This window comes from Schistocerca piceifrons, chromosome 1 (assembly GCF_021461385.2).
Source record: "Schistocerca piceifrons isolate TAMUIC-IGC-003096 chromosome 1, iqSchPice1.1, whole genome shotgun sequence".
In the NCBI taxonomy this organism is placed as follows: domain Eukaryota; kingdom Metazoa; phylum Arthropoda; class Insecta; order Orthoptera; family Acrididae; genus Schistocerca; species Schistocerca piceifrons.
The window spans coordinates 354996433-355018545 of NC_060138.1; the positions used below are offsets into that span (position 1 = coordinate 354996433).

Sequence of the window (22113 nt, forward strand, 5' to 3'; positions counted from 1 at the left end):
CCGCATGGAACTTCTGACACTATCTACTAGGTCATTTATATATATTGTGAAAAGCAATGGGCCGGCCGAAGTGGCCGCGCGGTTCTGGCGCTGCAGTCTGGAACCGCGAGACCGCTACGGTCGCAGGTTCGAATCCTGCCTCGGGCATGGATGTGTGTGACGTCCTTAGGTTAGTTAGGTTTAACTAGTTCTAAGTTCTAGGGGGCTAATGACCTCAGCAGTTGAGTCCCATAGTGCTCAGAGCCATTTTTTTTGAAAAGCAATGGTCCCATAACACTCCCCTGTGGCACGCCAGAGGTTACTTTAACGTCTGTAGACGTCTCTCCATTGATAACAACATGCTGTGTTCTGTTTGCTAAAAACTCTTCAATCCAGCCACACAGCTGGTCTGATATTCCATAGGCTCTTACTTTGTTTATCAGGCGACAGTGCGGAACTGTATCGAACGCCTTCCGGAAGTCAAGGAAAATAGCATATACCTGGGAGCCTGTATCTAATATTTTCTGGGTCTCATGAACAAATAAACCGAGTTGAGTCTCACACGATCGCTGTTTCCGGAATCCATGTTGATTCCTACATAGTAGATTCTGGGTTTCCAGAAATGACATGATACGCGAGCAAGAAACATGTTCTAAAATTCTACAAGAGAACGACGTCAGAGATATAGGTCTATAGTTTTGCGCATCTGCTCGACAACCCTTCTTGAAGACTGGGACTACCTGTGCTCTTTTCCAATTATTTGGAACCTTCCGTTCCTCTAGAGACTTGCGGTACACGGCTGTTAGAAGGGGGCAAGTTCTTTCGCGTACTCTGTGTAGAATCGAATTGGTATCCCGTCAGGTCCAGTGGACTTTCCTCTGTTGAGTGATTCCAGTTGCTTTTCTATTCCTTGGACACTTATTTCGATGTCAGCCATTTTTTCGTCTGTGCGAGGATTTAGAGAAGGAACTGCAGTGCGGTCTTCCTCTGTGAAACAGCTTTGGAAAAAGGTGTTTAGTATTTCAGCTTTACGCATGTCATCCTCTGTTTCAATGCCATCATCATCCCAGAGTGTCTGGATATGCTGTTTCGAGCCACTTACTGATTTAACGTAAGACCAGAACTTCCTAGGATTTTCTGTCAAGTCGGTACATAGAATTTTACTTTCGAATTCACTGAACGCTTCACGCATAGCCCTCCTTACGCTAACTTTGACATCGTTTAGCTTCTGTTTGTCTGAGAGGTTTTGGCTGCGTTTAAACTTGGAGTGAAGCTCTCTTTGGTTTCGCAGTAGTTTCCTAACTTTGTTGTTGAACCACGGTGGCTTTTTCCCATCTCTCACAGTTTTACTTGGCACGTACCTGTCTAAAACGCATTTTACGATTGCCTTAAACTTTTTCCATAAACACTCAACATTTTCAGTGTTGGAACAGAAATTTTCGTTTTGATCTGTTAGGTAGTCTGAAATCTGCCTTCTATTACTCTTGCTAACCAGATAAAACTTCCTGCTTTTTTTTATATTCCTATTAACTTCCATATTCAGGGATGCTGCAACGGCCTTACGATCACTGATTCCCTGTTCTGTACATACAGAGTCGAAACGTTCGGATCTGTTTGTTATCAGTAGGTCCAAGATGCTATCTCCACGAGTCGGTTCTCTGTTTAATTGCTCGAGGTAATTTTCGGATAGTGCACCCAGTATAATGTCACTCGATGCTCTGTCCCTACCACCCGTCCTAAACATCTGAGTGTCCCAGTCTATATCTGGTAAATTGAAATCTCCACCGAAGACTATAACATGCTGAGAAAATTTATGTGAAATGTATTCCAAATTTTCTCTCAGTTGTTCTTCCACTAATGCTGCTGAGTCGGGAGGTCGGTAAAAGGAGCCAATTATTAACCTGGCTCGGTTGTTGAGTGTAACCTCCACCCATAATAATTCACAGGAACTATCCACTTCTACTTCACTACAGGATAAACTCCTACTAACAGCGACAAACACGCCACCACCGGTTGCATGCAATCTATCCTTTCTAAACACAGTCTGTGCCTTTGTAAAAATTTTGGCAGAATTTATCTCTGGCTTCAGCCAGCTTTCTGTACCTATAACGGTTTCAGCTTCGGTGCTTTCTATCAGCGCTTGAAGTTCCGGTACTTTACCAATGCAGCTTCGACAGTTTACAATTACAATACCGATTCAGCGCTTGAAGTTCCGGTACTTTACCAATGCAGCTTCGACAGTTTACAATTACAATACCGACTGCTGCTTGGTCCCCGCATGTCCTGACTTTGCTCCGCACCCTTTGAGGCTGTTGCCCTTTCTGTACTTGCCCTAGGCCATCTAACCTAAAAAACCCCCCCGTCCACGCCGCACAACCCCTGCTACCTGTGTAGCTGCTTGCTGCGTGTAGTGGACTCCTGACCTATCCAGCGGAACCTGAAACCCCACTACCCTATGGCGCAAGTCGAGGGATCTGCAGCCCACACGGTCGCAGAATCGTCTCAGCCTCTGATTCAGACCCTCCACTCGGCTCTGTACCAAAGGTCCGCAGTCAGTCCTGTCGACGATGCTGCAGATGGTGAGCTCTGCTTTCATCCCGCTAGCGAGCCTGGCAGTCTTCACCAAATCAGATAGACGCCAGAAGCCAGAGAGGATTTCCTCCGATCCATAGCGACACACATCATTGGTGCCGACATGAGCGACCACCTGCAGATGGGTGCACCCTGTACCCTTCATAGCATCCGGTTGGACCCTTTCCACATCTGGAATGACTCCCCCTGGTATGCACACGGAGTGCACATTGGTTTTCTTCCCCTCTCTTGCTGCCATATCCCTAAGGGGCCCCATTACGCGCCTGATGTTGGAGCCCCCAACTACCAGTAAGCCCACCCTCTGCGACCGCCCGGACTGAGGGGCAACCTCTGGAACAGGACAAGCAGCCACGTCCGGCCGAAGATCAGTATCAGCCTGAGACAGCGCCTGAAACTGGTTCTTCGTCAGACAAACTGGAGAGGCCTTCCGTTCAGCCCTCCGGAATGTCTTTGGCCCCCTGCCACACCTCGAGATGACCTCCCACTCTACCACAGGTGAGGGATCAGCCTCAATGTGGGCAGTATCCTGGGCAGCCACAGTCGTAGTCCGATAGGGGGATGCGTGGGACGAGCTGGCCGTCCCCGACAAACCCCCATCCGGACCCCCACAGTGATGCCCATTGGCAACAGCCTCAAGCTGTGTGACCAAAGCCAGCACTGCCTGAAGCTGGGAGCAAAGAGATGCCAACTCAGCTTGCATCCGAACACAGCAGTTGCAGTCCCTATCCATGCTAAAAACTGTTGTGCAAAGAAAGTCTGAACTAATCTAGAGAGAGCACAAAGAAATCGACACAAAATTTAAACGGTTATTAAAATACAAGATTGCCTAGTAAATGCAGTAATGCTGCTACTTGCGCACTGCTGATGCACGGCTCGGCGGCGGGAGGAGACTACGCGAATTTACACTATTCAGGTACTGAAACGCGATGCTACAACCCTCAAATACTATAATATGCCCGAAATTTATGAATTAAACAATGCAAGTACCAAAAACACGCAAAGAAATTAAGAATTAAACTATGTAACAAATGAGTGAGCAAGGAGTATACGACTTTCTGCTGGCAGCTGCTTATCTAACGGCGGCAGGGAGTGCGGGTAAGCTACTACAAACAGCACAGTGAACGCCTTATTGTGGCCGAGATAGATACGAAGCCCACGCCTACTACAGTAGTACAAGTTTATATGCCAACTAGCTCTGCAGATGACGAAGAAAATGAAGAAATGTATGATGAGATAAAAGAAATTATTCAGATAGTGAAGGGGGACGATGAATTTAATAGTCATGGGCGACTGGAATTCAGAAGTAGGAAAAGGGAGAGAAGGAAAAGTTGTAGGTGAATATGGATTGGGGGGGGGGGGGGGGGTTGGGGAGAAATTAAAGAGGAAGCCGCCTGGTAGAATTTTGCACAGAGCATAACTTAATCATAGCTAACACTTGGTTCAAGAATCATAGAAGAAGGTTGTGTACATGGAAGAAGCCTGGAGATACTAGAAGGTTTCAGATAGATTATATAATGGTAAGACAGATTTAGGAACCAGATTTTAAATTGTAAGACATTTCAGGGGCAGATGTGGACTCTGACCAAAATCTATTGGTTATGAACTGTAGATTAAACCTGAAGAAACTGCAAAAAGGTAAGAATTTAAGGAGATAGGACCTGGATAAACTGAAAGAACCAGAGGTTGTACAGAGTTTCAGGGAGAGCATAAGGGAACAATTGACAGGAATGGGGGAAAGAAGTACAGTAGAAGAAGAATGAGTAGCTCTGAGGGATGAAGTAGTGAAGGCAGCAGAGGATCAAGTAGGTAAAAAGACGAGGGCTAGTAGAAATCCTTGGGTAACAGAAGAAATACTGAATTTAATTGATGAAAGGAGAAAACATAAAAATGCAGTAAATGAAGCAGGCTAAAAGGAATACAAACGTCTCAAAAATGAGATAGACGAAGTGCAAAATGGCTAAGCAGGGATGGCTGGAGGACAAATGTAAGGATGTAAAGGCTTATCTCAGTAGGGGTAAGATAGATATTGCCTACAGAAAAATTAAAGAGACCTTTGGAAAAAAGAGAACCACTTGTATGAATATCAAGAGCTCAGATGGAAACCCAGTTCTAAGCAAAGAAGGGAAAGCAGAAAGGTGGAAGGAGTATATAGAGGGCCTATACAATGGCGATGTACTTGAGGACAATATTATGGAAACGGAAGAGGATGTAGATGAAGATGAAATGGGAGATATGATACTGCGTGAAGAGTTTGACAGAGCACTGAAAGACCTGAGTCGAAACAAGGCCCCTGGAGTAGACAATATTCCATTAGAACTACTGACAGCCTTGGGAGAGCCAGTCCTGACAAAACTCTACTATCTGGTGAGCAAGATGTATGAGACAGGCAAAATACTCTCAGACTTCGAGAAGAATATAATAATTCCAATCCCAAAGAAAGCAGGTGCTGACAGATGTGAAAATTACTGAACTATCAGTTTAATAAGTCGCAGCTGCAAAATACTGGAATACTCTCTTTCAAATTCTGAGCGTGGCAGGGGTAAAATACAGGGAGTGAAAGGGTATTTACAATTTGTACAGAAAGCAGATGGCAGTTATAAGAGTCGAAGGACATGAAAGGAAAGCAGTGGTTGGGAAGGGAGTGAGACAGGGTTGTAGCCTCTCCCCGATTTTATTCAATCTGTATATTGAGCAAACAGTGAAGGAAACAAAAGAAAAATTCAGAGTAGGTATTAAAATCCTTGGAGAAGAAATAAAAACTTTGAGGTTCGCCAAAGACATCGTAATTCTGTCAGAGACAGCAAAGGACTTGGAAGAGCAGTTGAATGGAATGGATAGTGTCTTGAATAGGAGGATATAAGATGAACATCAACAAAAGCAAAACGAGGATAATGGAATGTAGTCGAATCAAGTCGGGTGATGCTGAGGGAATGAGATTAGGAAATGAGACACTTAAAGTAGTAAAGGAGTTTTGCTGTTTGGGGAGCACAATAACTAATGATGGTCAAAGTAGAGAGGATATAAAATGTAGACTGGCAATGGCAAGGAAAGTGTTTCTGAAGAAGAGAAATTTGTTAACATCGAATATAGATTTAAGTGTCAGGAAGTAATTTCTGAAAGTATTTTTTTGGAGTGTAGCCATGTATGGAAGTGAAACATGGACAATACATAGTTTGGACAAGAAGAGAATAGAAGCTTTCAAAATGTGGTGCTACAGAAGAATGCTGAAGATTAGATGGGTAGATCACATAACTGATGAGGAGGTATTGAATAGGATTGGGGAGAAGAGGAGTTTGTGGCACAACGTGACTAGAAGAAGGGATCGGTTGGTAGGACACATTCTGAGGCATCAAGGGATCACCAATTTAGTATTGGAGAGCAGCGTGGAGGGTAAAAATCGTAGAGGGAGACCAAGAAATGACTAAACTAAACAGATTCAGAAGGATGTAGGTTGTAGTAGGTACTGGGAGATGGAGAAGCTTGTACAGGATAGAGCAGCATGGAGAGCTGCATAAAACCAGTCTCAGGACTTAAGACCACAACAACAACAACATACACCCCACATCTTGGTAGTTAGTACTAACACCACTTCTGACCACATCATTACACTCCATGTACATGGTCTGTCACACAGCTGAACAACGCCGTAACTAATACCTATCTGAGGCTAACCTAATACATCCTCCATTTTATTTCAAATAATCTTCATTAAATACATGTGTAATTCAATAACAGGCTAAGTACAAAAAACTGATATTAACTTGTAAACTGTGTATACCTACTCACTCTACAAACTCTTTCATTAGTTCTGAAAGCTGCTCTTCAGTCAGGTTAGGATCCACAAACTTTTTTCTAAGGTTCTCTCCAGGGATTCTCAGAAGATGCCCAGCTGAACTTGACAAATTGACAACACGAGCACGAGGACGAAGCAGAGGAAACAATGCTTTACATGTCTCCAAAACTCCAAAATAATTCACTCGTACTGTATTTTCTGCTTGCTCGCCAAATGGCTCTGTTGCTGCATTCTTGAAAACAAAACAAAGACAAAAATAATGAGTCAAAATAATTTTGCATACTTACAAAAGTTCTCATTGGCAATTCACCAACAGTTTTAATAGATAAATGAATCAGAAAAAAATCTAAAACATGAATAAAGGCAAATGATATGACTGTACCTACAAAACAAATCATTGCTAGAAATTTCCAGTTAACTTTTTTCAATTTTTTTTCTTCGCTTCAAGTGTGCAAGTTTTGGTTCTGTCTACCCGGTGTCTATGATACAACTCTGAAATGTTGAAACAAATTTCTTGTTTATTCACACCAACACTGTAATGGACTCTGAGAAATATTAAAACTCTACTTCAGCACAAGGCACAAGCAGTTTCATAGTGCTGTGTTAAAAATTCGCTTTAGAATATTGATCATCATGTATTTTTCTTTATTTGGAGTGAGTAGATATACAGATTTATTTACATGAAAATGCTCCATAACTGCAGTAAATTTCAACTTTGTCTGGATAAGAACCTGTAAAACAACTAACTGGAAACAGAATGAAGAATGCCAACTTATTTTGGAAAGTTCACATAATGCGAAGTACGAAGTGCACAGTCTGTTAGCCTACACTCAGTTACTTCTACTTATTATATGCTGCTACATTACTAGTGAATGTGTTTATGCTTTTTTACCTGAAGTGGAAAGTTGTTACATTAATTTTAACCCTCAACTACTAAGTCTGTTGGACATGAACACAATTACTATGGAGGGGTCTCTCACATCGCCCTTTTATTTTTCATGTCTAAAACCATGGTGATTATATAACTTCATGACTGCTTGCTGTTTGTTACAGTTCTTGGAAGTATGCTTTTAAAAAATTCAAATTTCCATAAACAATGCAGGATTTAAAACACCTGGACAACTAAAACATAGCAAAATTTTAGTATATTTTTGAGTAATGTCTTACTAAAATAATAATACATAATTACCTCTCCACTCACTCACGGCTTAACTTGAGGAAGATAACATCACAGATTCGGAACATAACTATTAGCAAAAACACATTTCACTTACGAGAAACCATACACAAAATCAGCTTTGAGTTTACTTATCATTGCTTCAACACGAAGTCATTATTGCACCCTTTAATTCTACAAAAGGAGAAAATTTGCCAAAGTAGTTATATATTTTTGTGATGCCTTGGATAACATGTTAATAACTTTCAACATGCACACATTTGATGCAGAACTTTCTAGAATATTCCTAACAAATCAAAATATGGTTATCTTGTTTTCCTCTTCAGATAAGGAGGGCAAAAGACACATGGTTTTCAAACAATTCTTTACGTGTTTGAGTATCATTTTTTATATTAAGTATTCTTTTATGGTGCCACTCCACTCTTGTGGCAAGCATCCAATATGAAGTCTATGCTTCATACGAGTTTCAATAAGATCTCTTGCTAGAGTCTTCATGAAGATCAACCTCATTGCTACTTCTGCCTTTGGATAAACTCGATGTAATACATGTGAACTAACACCATAAGCAACATCCACTAATGTGAAGAAAAGGTCATCACCTTGTTCAGCAACTTAATGAACAAGCCGAGACAGTCCAACATCATCTTTTGTCATTGTTTACTGAATGGTGCATTGAAGAAATTAGTACTGAAGCTTTGAATTTTTTTGAACACAACAGAAACCAGTGTCATGTCTTCAATAAAACCATAAACAGTTGTCTTTATGCCTTGATTCTTATTTAAATGGATAGATGAAAAAATCTACTTGATTCTTATTTGCTGGAAATTGCTATGGAATCTCCTTTGTGTTTCTATACAGCCTACCAACCAATGTGCGATTCCTCAATGTGTTTTCAATAGTTTTCACCAATCGAATAACAGCCTACCTGGGAACACTGCGGCTTTTTTCATGGGTTGAAAGGATGTGATCACCACCGTATGTCTGGAATAAATGTAAGCATTATATAAGTGATTTGTATGTGTGTCAGTCAAACACTGAATTTTCATGCCATATTTGCCATATACATTCTGAAACCACATCTGCCATAAAGATATACAAGAATTTAACTGACACTACCTGCTTCACCTACAGACTAGTTAAGTTGATTGTTTTCAATGAAATGCAGAAAGATATTTCAATTTGCTGTTGATTTGTCTACCTTCTTTCTTTCCTTCTTATCATCTGGGTTGTTAAATCATAATGCTAATAATAAAAACAATAATCTATCTTTACTAACATAATGTATGAAAACATCTCTGCCTTTTCCATAAATTGCAAATAATAAGTTAAATGATTCACTTCCTGATTTGAAAATGGCTGAATACGGTAGAGCCCAATTAGTCCCTTAAATTCAATGGCATCAACATCGTCTAGATATGATAAGCATCATTAGTGTATTGTGTTCTAAGCTTAGGTATTTTCACATTTGTCCAAAGATTGATTTTGTCTACAAAATCTTGGGCAAAAACAGATTTCATATCTCCAAAACAGTAGGTCTTTCTTTGAGACTTTTTGCTATGTCGCAGCCCACAGAAGCTGCAAGACAATGTCGTGTCGTCATTCTTACATAAGCTGGTAGCTGCTATTTTCTCCATTAAAAAAATCTGTTTTCACTGAAGAAGTAAGCTTCTCCATAATCCAGCTAACACGTCTTCATCACTTTCAGTTTCCAGCTCCAAGTTCATGTTGGGATCATTAAATATATCAATATCAGGGTCATTATCACTGTCAGCAAAGTCTTCCTCTGACAATTCAACAAGGCGTTCTTGAAATTCAACATCTGTCTCATTTAAACAAGAGAAAACACACAGTTGACAACATATGGAACTTTGGGTCTGGCCATGAGTCATGATGGGATAGCCTAATGGTAAGGCAACCACTCGCAATAAGCGGGAATCCGGGTTTGAGTCCTGGTCCATCCCACATTTTCAGTGTCACCACAGCTAGTGGTTGTCTGTGTTTGCCACTGTGAATAAATATCTTGTAGAAACACAGAAGGTCACATACACTGTCCTGTTTTCCTCGCTATGAAGAAACGGTAATACTCAACAGAAACAAGACTTGTAAACATAACGGTACATCTGTGACACCTCTCAAGGCCCATAAATATGAAACAAAAGGCAGCAACAATGCAAGAGTATTGGCAAATGTAGCTTACCAGAACAGTCCACGTCGCTTCACAGGGGTGTGTGAAATATCAAGAGAGAAAAAAATTGTAGCAGTCTGAGATGGTCTGTAGCAGATAAGGATTAAGGAACCTATCCTAAGGAAATTTAATCTGAAGTATTTCTCTCTTATCATCAGCTCTGACTACAAGTTCAAGCAACGAATATAATATTGCTTCAATAATTAATTTATCCTCTCCTTGACTTCTAACAGGTCGTACACCAGACAGTTAGTTTCCAATAAGTACAAATTTTTTGTCATGCCGCATGGAATACGAATCAAATTAAACTGAATACTTCCATCCACATTTTATGGAGAAATCGTAAGACACATTGCAAACATACATTGCATACAAGAAAAGTAAGAGATGCTGGGTGAGTAGTATATATGATAATGAATAAAGCTAACGTTGAATGATAGACAGGCACATAAATAAGATTGAAAGTGTTGCCGAGCTGTCAGGCAATGTCCTATGAATTACAAAGATATGGAAATTTTCTTTACAACCATTTTCAGTTCCACAGTCCTCCTGGCCTCAATCTTTGCTGGCCCCCTTCCCACACCCAATTCCATTCCTGTCCTTATATCCACCACTTCACTCCAATAATCTACACCCACTCATTCCTCTCTGCAGTCTCCCTATGTTAAACTATTTCTATACACTTCATCCTTTTCTGCACACAACTCCCAAACTCCCATGTGTACTCTATGGTGATCTCACCAGTGCAATGTGTGTGTGTGTGTGTGTGTGTGTGTGTGTGTGTAGAGAGAGAGAGAGAGAGAGAGAGAGAGAGAGAGAGCTTTGCTCCTTCCATTATTATACCCCCTAATACATCAGAAATAAATCTAACGAGTGCTGTTCATAAAAAAATGATCAATGTAAATCCAATAGGTAAGGGCAACAAGCAACTGTTCTTCATAATACCATTTCTGATTAAACCTGTCATGCAATAATACACATTTTTGTGGAAAATCACAAAACTAACAAACTGTAAAACACAATACTTCGACTGAGAGTGTCATAGGAAAACATCTTGGTTATAATTGTATACATATTATATTACTAGCACTGACACAGCAAGTCAACATTTTTTTGTAACAAATAAATTTAAGTTTTACATATGTAATGCAGGAACAGCAATTGGTAGTCCAGTTACACTGTCTTTGTCAGTTTTCACAAGTGCAATGTTCAACATTTTTCCACTGTTCCATAAAGCTGCACTTACACTGAGAAGGAGACCTTATAGACAGGCCCACCTGGATTTTGTTCATACTTATAGTACTTCAAGATCAGTACACATACATCAATTTCTTACAGCAATACAATAAAATTCTCAAAAAAGTCAAAATAATAAAAGTTTTCTATTTATCCTATCAAACAACCCATAGCTCAGGGTGTAGTGATCTACCCCTGTAACCACAGGGTTTCTGGTTTGATTTCCATTACAGGTAGATTTTTTAACTTTTGTTTGGATTCAACATTTATTAATAAATAGAATTCTTAGGTAACAAATGCTAGCATGAATCATAATTTCTTAATCAAAATAATAAATTTTCATTTTTAACTACCATTCACGTGAAAAAACACATATTCATAATGAAAACTGGGAAACATCATTTAGAAATTAAAATACTTTTTTACTCGTCATAATTACAAAAATACAAACAAACACAAATATGATATCACTGAAAAAATTAATTTACTACTAACACCAGTTTTTTCATGCAATTACTAATTAAAAATGAAAATACATAATTTTGGTTAAAAATTATCATTCACATCAAAATTTGCTAACGCTTCAACGTGAAAATAAATATGAATTCAAATAAAAGTTAAAAATTTTATCTCTGCTGGGGATCCAACCAGCGATCTAGAGCTTATCAGATTACTCAGCTACAGGCAATGTGGTTAAATTGACAGAAATATTTTGTAGTTAACAGTGCTTTGAATTTTCAAATTTTCAAGCCTAATTCTTTAGGGTATTTTTGAGAATTGCCTTGTTCTGCTTTAGTAAATTGACGTCTATATACAGCAACCCTTCAAGTCCTCGAAGTATGAAGAAAACTGAACAGAGTCAATCCGTAAGGTCCTCTTGCATGTTTAAAACATGTTTATGTGTGAATTCCTATGATCTGCTGTGATAAACCTCAAGTAAAACATTCCACATCGTACTACACTATGTTCAGTGCAGAGGCTGAATAAAGATATGTGGAGCTACATTAATAATCCTTAACAACGATTGCACCATGCTCTTCTATGTGTCTGTCTATCCATTTTTCTATCTATCTATCTATCTATCTTCTATACACACACAAAGTTAGCCTCTGTGGTTTCTGCCTGTATGTTCAATTAACCTCAGGCATAGTTCATATCAATTCAGGCCGGCTAGGAAAAAATCTTACCTTCATGGTCTTGGATGTTATTGAATTTAGCATTTGTTTTCTCAAAAAAAAAAAATTAAAAAAAAAAAAAGTAATCTGATCCGAGATACAGCCCTCAAAAGATAACACTGGCATGTCATTTTGAAGATGTGAATTTTGGAAAAAATTTTAAAATGCTGTACCTCTGAAACAGTTGTAGATACTTTGTTGGGTTTTCTTTTATTTGAAAGATAATTGCTTTACGAATACAAAGAAATCTTCCATTTGGACTTATCCGTCAAATTTCTTTTACTACAGCATTCTGAACTTAAAAATTTATGGAAAATTTCTTTTTTTCAAAAATGCCAATCCATAAAATTTTGATTTTTTTTCTGTTGATTAACACCATGTAGTTCTACATTCCCTGAAAAGGAGAGCTTCCACATTTAGGTTGAACAGGTTTTATAAACAATTGAAATTTTTGGCATACATAAAACCTGTTTTATTATCACATAATTACATAACAGACTCATAAAAATCAAAACCTGCCTTATTTAACATAATTTTGATTTTTAAAGATGAGTAAGAGACTCATTTGTCAAGCATTTTAAATGGTTCCAAAATGTATGTCAAAGGTCCAGAGACTTAAAAGGTTTCAATTTATACAACTTCCGTGCACTCTGTTTTGTACTGAAATTAGCCAGTCAGTGAACTAAATATGTGTTCCACTGCTTCAGTATCTTCCTTTGATATAGAGTGATGCCTTTCTGTTGAACCAATGGGAACTGGAGCACTTACAATCTTCCAAACATTGTGAACAGGAAGTGAGCACTGATGGTGTTGTTGCTGTCCTTCAGTTGGAAACCTATATCAGCAGGTGGTCCATGTGGTAGCATAAAGTTCACTACAATTTCATTTAACTCATAACTGGTGTCTATAATCTCTGCAATCCACCAGTCACAATCATACACACATGCCACAAACATCCCCCTTCTCAGGCTGTGAATCTGTATATTATCCTGCTGTTTATGAGGTGTTGGCTGAACAAACGAAATTTCTTCTTTCTTGCTCTTTAAAGCGTGTGCAATATGAGTTCGCCCATCATTTTGAATCCAAAAAGTCTTCTAAATTCCTTTCACAGGAGTAGTTTTTTTTTTTTTTTTTTTAGATCATTCTTCTTTTTTCTGCTCACGGAACCCTTTGATTTCCACTTTGGACAAAAGAATGAGGGCTGTGGATGAGTAAGATATCAAGACTGTTGCACATTCATCAGCATTCTCAATCGCAGCTGTATTTGGTCTGGAAAGATTATGTTTTGTAGCATGGTGCTTCAGCAGGCCGCCTACACCATCACAAGGCCTCTTCCTGTGACCAGAAGCACTGTATACCCAGTCAGTTGGCACAAGCAACTTACTCAATTCAAACAGTTGGTAACAATTTTTAAAATGACTAGGAGCACCATTAGAAATAATGATGATCTTCTCTGCCCCTGTTTGCAGTTGAAGAATTTTGCGCATGTCCTGTGTCTTCACTTATAACTGCAACACTTGTGGCCTTGTTTTCCAAAATATGTCACTCCTGTAAAAAGTGAAACCTGGTCATTACTCCTTGTACTTCTTGTGGGAGTATTACAAACCTGTTCTCAGCAAAATCCCAGTAAAGCACTAAACATAGTTCTTCAGCCTGTACACACCATTTCACTTCTGCAATGTGCTGTTTCAGTTTCTTCAGATGCTGGTGTTACTGCTTTCACTGACCATTTACCAAGTTCATCTACATCTACATCGATACTCCGCAAGCCACCCAACGGTGTGTGGCGGAGGGCACTTTACGTGCCACTGTCATTACCTCCCTTTCCTGTTCCAGTCGCGTATGGTTCGCGGGAAGAACGACTGTCTGAAAGCCTCCGTGCGCGCTCTAATCTCTCTAATTTTACATTCGTGATCTCCTCGGGAGGTATAAGTAGGGGGAAGCAATATATTAGATACCTCATCCAGAAACGCACCCTCTCAAAACCTGGCGAGCAAGCTACACCACGATGCAGAGCGCCTCTCTTGCAGAGTCTGCCACTTGAGTTTATTAAACATCTCCGTAACGCTATCACGGTTACCAAATAACCCTGTGACGAAACGCGCCGCTCTTCTTTGGATCTTCTCTATCTCCTCCGTCAGACCGATCTGGTACGGATCCCACACTGATGAGCAATACTCAAGTATAGGTCGAACGAGTGTTTTGTAAGCCACCCCCTTTGTTGATGGACTACATTTTCTAAGCACTCTTCCAATGAATCTCAACCTGGTACCCGCCTTACCAACAATTGATTTTATATGATCATTCCACTTCAAATTGTTCCGCACACATACTCCCAGGTATTTTACAGAAGTAACTGCTACCAGTGTTTGTTCCGCTATCATATAATCATACAATAAAGGATCCTTCTTTCTATGTATTCGCAATACATTACATTTGTTTATGTTAAGGGTCAGTTGCCACTCCCTGCACCAAGTGCCTATCCGCTGCAGATCTTCCTGCATTTTGCTACAATTTTCTAATGCTGCAACTTCTCTGTATACTACAGCATCATCCGCGAAAAGCCGCATGGAACTTCCGACACTATCTACTAGGTCATTTATATATATTGTGAAAAGCAATGGTCCCATAACACTCCCCTGTGGCACGCCAGAGGTTACTTTAACGCCTGTAGACGTCTCTCCATTGATAACAACATGCTGTGTTCTGTTTGCTAAAAACTCTTCAATCCAGCCACACAGCTGGTCTGATATTCCATAGGCTCTTACTTTGTTAAACAGGCGACAGTGCGGAACTGTATCGAACGCCTTCCGGAAGTCAAGAAAAATAGCATCTACCTGGGAGCCTGTATCTAATATTTTCTGGATCTCATGAACAAATAAAGCGAGTTGGGTCTCACACGATCGCTGTTTCCGGAATCCGTGTTGATTCCTACATAGTAGATTCTGGGTTTCCAGAAATGACATGATACGCGAGCAAGAAACATGTTCTAAAATTCTACAAGAGAACGACGTCAGAGATATAGGTCTATAGTTTTGCGCATCTGCTCGACGACCCTTCTTGAAGACTGGGACTATCTGTGCTCTTTTCCAATAATTTGGAACCCTCCGTTCCTCTAGAGACTTGCGGTACACGGCTGTTAGAAGGGGGGCAAGTTCTTTCGCGTACTCTGTGTAGAATCGAATTGGTATCCCGTCAGGTCCAGTGGACTTTCCTCTATTGAGTGATTCCAGTTGCTTTTCTATTCCTTGGACACTTATTTCGATGTCAGCCATTTTTTTCGTTTATGCGAAGATTTAGAAAAGGAACAGCAGTGCGGTCTTCCTCTGTGAAACAGCTTTGGAAAAAGGTGTTTAGTATTTCAGCTTTACGCGTGTCATCCTCTGTTTCAATGCCATCATCATCCCGTAGTGTCTGGATATGCTGTTTCGAGCCACTTACTGATTTAACGTAAGACCAGAACTTCCTAGGATTTTCTGTCAAGTTGGTACATAGAATTTTACTTTCGAATTCAATGAATGCTTCACGCATAGCCCTCCTTACGCTAACTTTGACATCGTTTAGCTTCTGTTTGTCTGAGAGGTTTTGGCTGCGTTTAAACTTGGAGTGGAGCTCTCTTTGCTTTCGCAGTAGTTTCCTAAATGTGTTGTTGTAGTACCACGGTGGGTTTTTCCCGTCCCTCACAGTTTTACTCAGCACGTACCTGTCTAAAACGCATTTTACGATTGCCTTGAACTTTTTCCATAAACACTCAACATTGTCAGTGTCGGAACAGAAATTTTCGTTTTGATCTGTTAGGTAGTCTGAAATCTGCCTTCTATTACTCTTGCTAAACAGATAAACCTTCCTCCCTTTTTTTATATTCCTATTAACTTCCATATTCAGGGATGCTGCAACGGCCTTATGATCACTGATTCCCTGTTCTGTACATACAGAGTCGAAAAGTTCGGATCTGTTTGTTATCAGTAGGTCCAAGATGTTATCTCCACGAGTCGGTTCTCTGTTTAATTGCTCGAGGTAATTTTCGGATAGTGCACTCAGTATAATGTCACTCGATGCTCTGTCCCTACCACCCGTCCTAAACATCTGAGTGTCCCAGTCTATATCTGGTAAATTGAAATCTCCACCTAAGACTATAACATGCTGAGAAAATTTATGTGAAATGTATTCCAAATTTTCTCTCAGTTGTTCTGCCACTAATGCCGCTGAGTCAGGAGGTCGGTAAAAGGAGCCAATTATTAACCTAGTTCGGTTGTTTAGTGTAACCTCCACCCATAATAATTCACAGGAACTATCCACTTCTACTTCACTACAGGATAAACTACTACTAACAGCGACGAACACTCCACCACCGGTTGCATGCAATCTATCCTTTCTAAACACCGTCTGTACCTTTGTAAAAATTTCGGCAGAATTTATCTCTGGCTTAAGCCAGCTTTCTGTACCTATAACGGTTTCAGCTTCGGTGCTTTCTATCAGCGCTTGAAGTTCCGGTACTTTACCAACGCAGCTTCGACAGTTGACAATTACAATACCGATTGCTGCTTGGTCCCCGCATGTCCTGACTTTGCCCCGCACCCGTCGAGGCTGTTGCCCTTTCTGTACTTGCCCAAGGCCATCTAACCTAAAAAACCACCCAGCCCACGCCACACATCCCCTGCTACCCGTGTAGCCGCTTGTTGCGTGTAGTGCTCATCAGTGAAACTGTCAAAGGCAACAGTTTTCTTAATTAGTTTATTTTCCTCCCATGTCACATATGTAATTTCTGCAGAGTTACCTGCTATGTCTTCCAGGCGAAGTGTCTGTAAAGACAGTCCTGCCTTCCAGGACAGTCACCACATTCTTAAAACAAACAAGTCTCTCGCTTTACGTTACAGACTACTAAGGACTTCACACGCCCAACCAAGGTGTCATATGTCATGTGCTCTTCAAAGTTAACACACTAGGTTCAAAATTCATGCAGTACACACATAAACAGACATCTCTAGGTGAGTGTGGAAATACTCACTTAGATCATAGCGTATAAAATTGTGAAGTTGTTTAGTTGCTCTTATAAATTGCAAAAGTTTCTTTAATACTGCAAGGCATGTACATGTACCTCTTCACTTTCACAACTTTTAGATCCCCCCCCCCCCCCCCCCCGCCCCCTTTTTTTTCACTCTGAACTTGAACTGCTTCTACAGGATGACCATAATAGGGATCTGGTGTTCCAAAGACTCCTTTTACAGACCTCACATTTCTTGATTTGTCTACCATGTACTTTGATAGCGATGGAACATGGTTCAAAATTGTTTTATTTGAAAATGTCTCTGGAATAATAGTTAAAACTTGCACCTTTTCACTATAGAAAGCACAATATCCAACAGCTGAACTGATATTTGTGAAAAATTCCTGGTGAGAGGTGCAAAAGTGCTTTGGTTCATTTCCTTCTGAAGATGGAATTTCTACTTTGAAGAGTGTGGTCAGTTTTCCTGTAGTGTATTCATCCATGGCTTTAGTAATTTCTCTGTGCTTTCTTGATACATAGAGCTTATGACTCGACTTCACTGACCATGGTTTCTTAAGAGGACTAACACCTACCTCTGCAGTTGATTAATTCAGGTATTTAATTCTTCCTCTTCTGTTGCAAAATCTGCATTAATTCAGGTATTTAATTCTTTCTCTACTGTTGCAAAATTTGCACCATGGGAGGAGTCACCTTGTTCAGATACTATCATTGTTGTTATTCTGTCAAAACATGTAGAACACAAAAGATTGCCACTGGAAACATCTTCTCTTTGAAACAGAGTCTTCAAATGAGAACACTTATTCCCAACCTGAACAAAGTCTGTTTCTTTGTTTGTCTTATATATCACTCTTTTATGGATATGCAAATAGTCAGCACACTTCACTCTCCTGTGGCCTCAGTCAAAAGACATTTAAAACAGTCCATCCCACGAAACACACAGCAACTGCGTCAACTGGTAAATTCTTCACAAAAACACAGAACTCACTGGATGGTCTCAGATTTCTTAAAAGCCTCTTCAGCAAACAAACTGAACAACTGCAATACAGAAGCCTGCAATGAACAACTATGACAAAGAAATTGACAAGGAACTACGACAAAGTGTAAGAAATATCTGCGGCAATGAAAGTAAAAAGAAATAACTGCAACAAAGAAAGTGATAAGAAATAACTGCAACAAAGACAATAGAAATAAACATTGTAACAAAGAAATTGATAAGAAACAACCTCAGTGAAGACATACATTATGCCTGAAAGTAAAAAAAAAAAAAAAAAATTTTTCAAAATAAAACCTGTCCAACTTAAAAGCGAATGCTCTCCTTTACAGAGAATATAGTACTACATGGTACTAATCAACATAAAAAAATCGAACTTTTCTGGATTGGCATTTTTTTAAAAAATCTGTAAATTATAAAAAAATTCAAAAGGTGACAGTAAAAGATCTTTGACAGATATGCCCCAATGGAGGATACAACTGTAATCATAAAGCAATTATCTTTCAAATTAAAAAACCTCTAACAAAATATCAAGAACTGTTACATTTAAAAAAAAAATTCCGAAATTCGTATCTTCAGAATGGTGTTTGCAGTGTCATCTTTGTAGGCCTGTATCTCAGGGTGGGAATTTATTTGGAGAAAACAAAAAATGTGTGTTTCTTACTTACTCCTGAATTTTAACATATGCTAAATTCAGTAACATCCGAGACTATGAAGGTAACCCCCCTGCCTGAAGTGATACAGATTATTACCTCGGTAACAACTGTAGGGATTCTGATGTGGTTTTCACCAATAGCTAGAATGATTCGCAAGGAAGGTTTGTGGCCACATGTGATAGGCATAAGGCTGCCCAGCTGCAGTGACAGGCCGACACAAGCTACCGGCCAGTGTGGTAGCTCGCATCTCCCATAATGTCACACACTGTCCTTCCAAAGTCCAACTGTGGATAATATCTGTCTCTCCGCAGAACTGTCCTGGGGTAGTCACACAAGTCTTCCAGCCACAGATATGGTGCTACCTGTGCGCAACAATGGTTCTGTATAATTTTATTTCTGCCTCAGAGAGACCCTAAAATAATTCGTGTTTGACACCTGTCCTGTCATAAGGAGGCAGTTTATGTAATACACGAGTAACATATTCTCCAGATGCACTGACTGAATTCATCTTATCTTTTAGTTGCATCTTCAACAACGTTAGTCCAGCTTCATTTATGTTCTCACATTTCCAAAGACACCCCCCCCCCTTTTCAACCACTCTTGTGAGGTGTAGTACTAGGCAGTCCATAAGATGAATCTGCAGCATCTTATACTCTCTCCTGAACTGGTACTTGTGGAACCCGAATCAAATTTATTTGTTTCAAATGCTGGTGACTGAAGACGAAAAACATGAAAAACCAAATGTGTTCTGCAAGGTCCTCTACTTCCTCCACTGTGTGGGAGCAACTGATGGGAAAAATTGCCCTACTTTGCCGTTCTGAAAGAGGGAATAAAATTCACAATTGCAACATTTAACATTGTGCTACTTGCTGTCATTGATGTTACTACAACTTTTTGTAAGATGACCGGGGTTAGCAAAGAATAATTTTACATGGAAGTATATTCAGGAATGGTTCTTATAAGTGAATTAGTTCACAAAAAGTCTAAACTTGCCATCTCATTAATGTCTATGTGATGGGGCAAAGATACTATCATTCGTATTCCTAGTGTGTGATATTCTTCCACTACAGGAAAAAATCATGAAGCCATATCCAAAAACATTCAATTTAGCCTAAAAAGAAATAATTTTAGTTCCTAATTGTACAAGGCACTGATGGCTGTAGAAAACACTTTTGGTATTATGGCCTTGGTGTTTTGCCTTTTCTGAAATGTAATGTGAGAAAACGAACTATTACAGTTCATAAGGAAGTTTTGATTCTTATTGCCTACAGAGTGTTAATGTTATCTGAGAGACACAGAAACAAGATGATTATATTTCATCTATTACTGCACTTCTAAATATATCAAGAGGAACTTCAAAAGCATGTAAACAGATTCACAATCAATTTGCAAATTACTTTTTTAGGCAACAAGGAACTGTACCATGGCAAAATTGTTACAGTTGAACATTGTACAGTACAAGATACAAATAAAGATACAGAAGAGTAATTTGACTCACTGACTGATATATTTCTGGGTCTTGCCATACCTCTTCCATCTTCTGTTCCTCGCAAATATACTGTGTCAGTAGAAACCTCACCTTCTTTTCTATATTGTTACTGGTATAAAAACAGCTATATTGTTACTGGTATAACAGCAATGATTTCATGAAAGAAGTCCTGATTTAATTTTACATGTTTGTACTCCACACTTTGTACATTTCAGATTACTGCCTTGTTCACTCCATTATCAATTCAGCAACATGAAACACGTGGACCACCCTGTTGCTCAGCATGCTGCCCAATACAACATCCTTCATTTCAATGACTGCTTAACAGTCTGTGCCATATGGATCCTTCCTAGCAACACCAGCTTTTCTGAACTGTGCAGGTGGGAACTTTCCTTGCAATATATCTTACGTTCCCTTAGTCATTGTCCTCACCCATCTATCCCCTTCCCTGTTCCCATTTCAACACTACACAGCCCTCATTTCACCATCACACCCAGTCCTTTACTTCTCTCCATTTCCGCCCCCCCCCCTCCCCCCTCACTGCCCTCCGTCTAACCTCCCAACTGCATATAGCTGCCCTACCCTCTCTCCACCTTGTCCCTGCATGCTCCCCAGCAGCACTTCACTGTCCCGCCCCCCCCCTACCCTACTCTCCCTCCCCCTCCCCGCCCCAGCCTCCTCCTTACCCCTACCCAGTCACCACTCCCATCACGCACTGGTGCTGCTGCTCACAGTGTGGCTTCAGTTGCCAGAGACTGCACTTGTGTGTGTGTGTGTGTGTGTGTGTGTGTGTGTGTGTGTGTGCGCGCACCTGCGTGTGTGTTTCAGTCATCTATTTTTGACAAAGGCCTTGCTGACTGAAAGCTTATTTGTGAGAGTGTTTTTGCTATGCCTATTTGTGACTCAGCATCTCCACTATATGGTGAGTAGCAACTTTCCTTTCATAATATTGTGACATTCCATCCCAGATTTTCCATTGTTTGATTTTAATCTGTTTACCTGTGACACATATGTCTGCCAAGTTTTCTTGCTATATCCTACAAATGTAACAACTGTTACATTTTTTGAATTTGGGTTTTCATTAGAAGTGCCTATGTAGAGGCTCACTATATACCAATACATATTTAAAATTTCAAAGATAAAAAAGCAATAAATATGTTTTTAATTAAATCATCAATTGCCTAATTCATTACCCACATGACTTCCGCAGAGCTACTCAAAACATTAGGTTCATTTCAAAACCATTCACTTAAATGTGCCTCCCTAATCACTCCCTGTACATTGCATCTTTTATTTGATCCCAAAACTCCACAAACAAGAGCTACCGGCCATCCCCTTGTGGACAGTTAAAGCACTCCCACAGCAAGATCTTTTGCCTTGGTTGACCAGCATCTATAGCAACTAACTGCCTGCAGTCTCCCTTCCTATAACCAAGACACCATTCAAATCCCAAATCAAAAACACCTTCAGCCATTTATATTTCAACTTTTATTTTATTTAAGTGACCACTTTCAGTGTTTCACTATGCCTTCCTCAGTCCCCCTGACCAATGTGTAGCTAGAATCCATCCTCATATGCAATCGAAACAGGACCCAACATTCAATAGCTGGTAACTGCAGGACACTTTTTAACAACATGATCCCTTCATTCATCATTAGCAGACTTTTGAGTCGAATGAGTGTATGAAATTCTGCTTTAGAAATAATTTTGTTTGTGACAGGGAATGAGCCAGTGTTTTCTTTGTCAACAATGGGTGTTACATGAAAGACATGAGAAGCAGCACTTGTTTGGGCTGACTCCAGCTACACACTGTAAAAATAAAATTACAAACA

At 39.8% G+C, this 22113-nt stretch overlaps 1 protein-coding gene across 1 annotated transcript in view; it reads right to left on the reverse strand.

Annotated features, from left to right (window-relative positions):
- LOC124795029 (carbonyl reductase [NADPH] 1-like) overlaps positions 1 to 22113 on the reverse strand; it is a 75721-nt gene that overhangs the window by 16938 nt on the left and 36670 nt on the right. The window contains exon 4 of the mRNA XM_047258804.1: positions 6358 to 6596. Within this exon, the coding sequence (XP_047114760.1) occupies positions 6358 to 6596 (239 nt within the window). The remainder of the gene's footprint in view (positions 1 to 6357; positions 6597 to 22113) is intronic.